The 6,129-nt window shown below is 45.4% G+C and overlaps 1 protein-coding gene across 1 annotated transcript; it reads right to left on the bottom strand.

Moving 5' to 3' along the window:
* Positions 1–1,982: 1,982 nt before the first annotated feature.
* Positions 1,983–3,485, bottom strand: LOC127031119 (uncharacterized). Its single transcript, XM_050917887.1, has 2 exons — positions 2,801–3,485; positions 1,983–2,761 (listed from the first exon to the last, which is right to left on the bottom strand). The coding sequence occupies exons 1-2, from the start codon at positions 3,152–3,154 to the stop codon at positions 2,057–2,059; spliced, it is 1,059 nt and encodes a 352-aa protein (XP_050773844.1). The 5' UTR covers positions 3,155–3,485; the 3' UTR covers positions 1,983–2,056.
* Between the last annotated feature and the right edge of the window lie 2,644 nt (positions 3,486–6,129).

The raw sequence follows: 6,129 nt of genomic DNA on the forward strand, positions 1-6,129 counted from the left end.
GTAAAGGTAGATCATGCTTCACCAATCTAATAGAATTATTTGAGAGGGTCAACAAGTATGTGGACAAGGGAGATACAGTAGATATGGAGTATTTAGATTTTCAGTGGGCCTTTGACAAGGTCCCTCACCAAGGGCTCTTAAGAAAAGTAGGCTGTCATGGGATAAGAAGGAAAGTCCCCTCATGGATCAAAAAGAAGTTAAAAGAAGGGAAATAAGGGATAGAAATAAATAGTCAATTTTCAGAATGGAGAGAGGTAATTAATGGTGTCCCACAGTGCTCTGTACTGGGACCAGTAATATTCAACATATTCATAGATGATCTGGAAAAAGGGGTAAACAGTGAGGTGGCAAGAGATAGTGAAGTCCAAAACAGACTCTGAAGAGTTACAAAGAACCTTTGGAAAGCTGAGTGAGTGGACAACAAAATGGCAGATTAAATTAAATGTTGATAAATGCAAATTGGAAAACATAATGGGAGGGATTGCAACTGCTTTGGAGGACAGGGTCAAAATTCAAAATGATCTGGACAAATTGAAGAAATGGTCTGAGGTAAACAGGATGAAGTTCAATAAAGATAAATGCAAAGTGCTCCACTTAGGAAGGAACAATCAGTTTCACACATACAGAATGGGAAGAGACTGTCTAGGAAAGAGCATGGCAGAAAGAGATCTAGGGGTCATAGTAGACCACAAGCTTAATATAAGTCAACAGTGTGATACTGTTGCAAAAAAAGCAAACGTGATTCTGGGATGCATTAACAAGTGTGTTGTAAACAAGACACGACAAATCATTCTTCCACTTTACTCTGCGCTGGTCAGGCCTCAGCTGGAGTATTGTGTCCAGTTCTGGGCACCGCATTTCAAGAAACATGTGGAGAAATTGGAGAGGGTCCAGAGAAGAGCAACAAGAATGATTAAAGGTCTTGAGAACATGACCTATGAAGGAAGGCTGAAGGAATTGGGTTTGTTTAGTTTGGAAAAGAGAAGACTGAGAGGGGACATGTTAGCAGTTTTCAGGTATTTAAAAGGGTGTCATCAGGAAGAGGGAGAAAACTTGTTCACCTTAGCCTCCGATGATAGAACAAGAAGCAATGGGCTTAAACTGCAGCAAGGGAGATTTAGGTTGGACATTAGGAAAAAGTTCCTAACTGTCAGGGTAGTTAAACACTGGAATAGATTGCCTAGGGAAGTTGTGGAATCTCCATCTCTGGAGATATTTAAGAGTAGGTTAGATAAATGTCTATTAGAGATGGTCTAGACAATATTTGGTCCTGCCATGAGGGCAGGGGACTGGACTCAATGACCTCTCGAGGTCCCTTCCAGTCCTGGAGTCTATGAGTCTATGAGTCTATAATCCCAACTAAATTAGCTGTTCCCACTCAAAAGAGATCTTGGGGTCATTGGGGATAGTTCAATGAAAACATCCACTCAATGTTCAGCGGAAGTCAAAAAGCTAAGAGAATGTTGCGAAACACTAGGAAAAGGATAGATAATAAGAGAAAAAATGTCATATTCATAGATGGATGATTTTGTTAGTTGTTTGAAAAAAGCCTCATCCACCTCTTCCACCTGATTAGGTGGCCTGTAGTAGACTCCCAGCATGACATCACCTGTGTTTTTTACCCCTTTTAGCCTAACCCAGAGACTCTCCACACTTCCGTCTCCTATGTCCATCTCCACTTCAGTCCAAGTGTGTACATTTTTAATATATAAGGCAACACCTCCTCCCTTTTTCCCCTGTCTATCCTTCCTGAGCAAACTATACCCATCCACACCAACATTCCAGTCGTGTGTATTATCCCACCAAGTTTCAGTAATGCCAATAATGTCATAGTTGTATTTATTTATTAGCACTTCCAGTTCTTCCTGCTTATTACCCATACTTCTTGCATTTGTATATAGGCATCTAAGATACTGGTTTGATCTTGCCTCCCAGCTTTGCCCTGACCTTCCTTCCTCTCTGCCATTATAACCCATGCTCCCTCCTGTTTCCAACCCATCTCCCAGGTCTTGTTCCCCACTTACCTGTGGGCTTTGCTCACCTGTCCCCGTCGAACCTAGTTTAAAGCCCTCCTTACTAGGTTAGCCAGTCTGTGCGCAAATAAGGCCTTTCCCCTCTTCGAAAGGTGAACGCCATCTGTTCCTAGCAGTCCTTCCTCGAATAGCATCCCATGGTCGAGGAAGCCAAAGCCCTCCTGGCGACACCATCTTCGCAGCCAGGCATTCACCTCCACGATGCATCTGTCTCTGCCCGGACCACTACCTTCAACAGGAAGAATCGAAGAGAATACCACCTGCGCTCCAAACTCCTTAACCCGTACTCCCAGAGCCCTGTAGTCACTCTTGATCTGCTCAGTGTCACACCTCGCAGTATCATTTGTGCCCACATGGATGAGTAGCATGGGGTAGTAGTCAGAAGGCCGGATAATCCTCGACAATGCCTCTGTAACATCTCGGATATGGGCCCCTGGCAGGCAGCATACCTCCCGGGATGAATGGTCAGGGTGACAGATGGGTGTCTCCGTCCCCCTCAGCAGAGAGTCTCCAACCACCACTACCCTACGTTTCTTATCAGTGGTGGCAGCAGACCTCTCAGCCTTAGGGGTACGAGGCTTCACCTCCTTAACTCTTGGGGGTGATTCCTTCTCTCCTGTATCAAGAAGAGCATAACGGTTATCTTTTACCACAGCAGGAGGGTTCGCAGCAGCAGTGGAGCACTGCCTGCTGCTAGAAGTAACCAGCTGGCTGTGTCCACCCTGAGCCTCCTCCTCCACTGGTGTGTCAGATACACCCTGAGGCACCTCCTCCTCCACTGGTGTGTCAGTAGTCCTGTCAACTGGGACAGCACCGTCAGCTGTCTCCACATGGATACTGTCCAGGAATTGCTCATGGATATGGATGTTCCTCAGCCTAGCCACCTCCTCCTGTAGCTCTCCCACCTGCTGCCTGAGAGATTCCACCAGTAGGCACCTTTCACATTGGATGCCACCCCCAGCCTGGATATCAGTAAGTGGAAATTGCAAATTACAGTCTTTGCAAGCCCACACCAGAATCTGGGTAAAAGCATCCATGCTTTGGTGCTCTGTCTGGCTACAGGCGCAGGTGGAGGAGACAGAAGCAGTGCTGGCACAGGTGTTGCGGGTCCTCCTCACCATTGTAAGCCTCCCTCTGTCAAACTCTCTCAAATTCCCGTCTACAGCTCCCTGTCCGCTCTGCTCTGCTGTAAACAGAAAGGTTTTGGATGTGGCTCAGTTTATAGGTTCAGGGGAGCAATGGGTCACAGATGGGACCGACAAGGGACCCTCACTCCCTTCCTACTCCCCTTCCAAACTCCCTTGCAAAACTCCCTGTTAGCAGCTCCTGTTCACTAAGCTCCCTGGTCGCTTGTGCGCAGCTTTATAAAGCCCTGGCCTGAGTGAATGCCCCGCCCACTGGTTAAGGCTCAGCCAATTACCAGAGGCTTCTAGCTTTCAAACCTTCCTAGTAGCTCCACCTCCAATATTGTCTCTTTATATTGTCTCTTTATAAATATTGTCTCCTATATTGTCTCTTTATAAATCCACAGAACATCCACATCTTGAATACTGCATGTGGATGTGGTCTCCCCATCTCAAAAAAGAAATATTGGAACTGGAAAAGTTTCTGAAAAAGGTAAGAGTGTTACAGGGGTTACAGTGGACGAGAAGCTGGATATGAGTCAACAGTGTGCCCTTGTTGCCAAGGAGGCTAACGGCATTTTGGGCTGTATAAGTAGAGACATTGCCAGCAGATTGAAGGATGTGATCATCTCTCTCTATTCAACATTGGTGAGGCCTCATCTTGGGTACTGTGTCCAGTTTTGGACCCCACACTACAAGGAGGATGTGGAAAAATTGGAAAGAGTCCAGCAGAGGGCAACAAAAATGATCAGGGGGCTGAAGCACATGACTTATGAGGATAGACTGAGGAAACTGGAATTGTTTGGTCTGCAGAAAAGAAGAATGAGGGGGGATTTGATAGCTGCTTTCAACTACTTGAAAGGGGGTTCCAAAGAGGATGGATCTAGACTGTTCTCAGTGGTAGCAGATGACAGAAGAAGGAGTAATGATCTCAAGTTGCAGTGGAGGAGGTTTAGGTTGGATAATAGGAAAAGCTTTTTCACTCAGAGAGTGGTGAAACACCGAAATGGGTTACCTCGGGAGGTGGTGAACTCTCCTTCTTTAGAGGTTTTTATGGTCAGGCTTGACAAAGCCCTGGCTGGGATGATTTAGTTGTTAATTAGTCCTGTTTTGAGCAGAGGGTTGGACTAGATGACCTCCTGAGTTCCCTTCCAACCCTGATATTCTGTGATTGAACATAAATAATTAGAGGTATGGTACAGGTTCCATATGAGTAGAGATTAATAAAACCAGGATTTTTCAGCTCGGAAGAGATGAGTAAGGGTGGATATGATCGAGGTCTATAAAATCATGACTTGTGTGGAGAAAGTAAAGGAGCAAGTTTTATTTACTCCTTGTCTCATAACACAAAAAATAGGAATCACCAAATGAAATTAATAAGCAGTAGGTTTAAAATAAGCAAAAGGAAGTATTTTTTCACACAATGCACAGTCAACCTGTTGAACTCTTTTTCGGAGGAGGTTGTGTAGGACAAGACTATAAGAGGATTCAAAAGGGAACTAGATATATTCCTGGAGGATAGGTCCATCAATGGCTATTAGCCAGGATGGGCAGTGATGGTGTCCCTAGCCTGTGTTTGCCAGGAGCTGGGAATGGGCAACAGGGGATGTGTTACTTGGTGATTATCTTTCTGTTCATTCTCTCTGGGGCACCTGGCATTGGCCACTGTAGGAAGACAGGACACTGGGCTAGATGGACCTTTGGTCTGACCCAGCATGGCCATTCTTCTGTTCTTATGTACTACTGCTCTTATTGCTTATAAGAGCACTGCAGATTTCTACAATCTTTAACAGTGGAAAAGTATAGTATAGTGATTAGGGTGGGTGGCTTGGATTCAGGGCTCTTTGGTTCTGCTGGGGAACCTTCTCATCATCACATAGTCACTCGTATATACGCCACCAGTGGTATTTGTGTGTTACAAATCCCCTCATCATCACAGCCGTAGTCCTTGACTATCATCTTATCACACCCATGTACTTCTTCCTGGTGAACCTGTTCATCCTAGACCTCAGCTCCATCTCTGTTACCATCCCCAAATCCATGGTCAATTCCCTAATCAACTCCAGCTCAATTTCCTATGCTGGATGTGTCACCCAAATCTTTTTCCTCATCTTCTTGATGGGAACAGATTTTTCCATTCTCACCATCATGGCATACAACTGATACGTTGCCATCTGCCAACTACTGCACTAGGAGAGTGTGATGAAAAGGAGAGTTTGAGTGCAAATGGCAGTCAGTGCCTGGATTGGTGGAATTCTTTACTCTACACTTCACACTGGGAACGCATTTACAGTCACTTTCTGTGCAGACAACATCGTGGATCATTTCTTCTGTGGATTCTCCCAGCTCCTCAAGCTCTCCTGCTCTGACTTGAACCTCAGTGAAATTGGGGCTCTCATCTTTAGTGCATTCATAGTCTTAACCTGTTTTGTTTTTATCATTGTGTCTTACATTCTGTCATTGTACAACCCTCCATTCTGAACTTTAGCATCCAAAAGATGGGGTACCAGCATGAATTCATCTAAGCTCAATTACCAGCTTAGAACCTGTAGCGCTGCCACCAACCAGGAATTACAGTGCCTGGTACACTCTGGTCCCCCCAAAACTTTGCCCAGGAACCCCCAAGACCCAGACCATCTGGATCTTAACACAAGGAAAGTAAACCCTTTCCCTCACCGTTGCCTCTCCCAGGCTTCCCCTCCCTGGGTTACCCTGGAAGATCACTGTGACTCAAACTTCTTGAAGCGTAAACAGAGAGGAAAATGCACCTTCCCCCCTCGTTCTCTCTTCCCCCTCCCAGACTCTCCCTGAGAGAGACAGTAATCCTAACACAGAGAGAAAATAACCTTTTTCTCCCCCTTCCCTCCTTTTTCCCCACCAATTCCCTGGTGAACCCAGACCCAGTCCCCTGGGGTCTCACCAGAATAAAAAAAAATCAGGTTCTCAAACAAGAAACTTTTAATTAAAGAAAG

This window comes from Gopherus flavomarginatus, chromosome 11 (genome assembly GCF_025201925.1).
Source record: "Gopherus flavomarginatus isolate rGopFla2 chromosome 11, rGopFla2.mat.asm, whole genome shotgun sequence".
In the NCBI taxonomy this organism is placed as follows: Eukaryota; Metazoa; Chordata; order Testudines; family Testudinidae; genus Gopherus; species Gopherus flavomarginatus.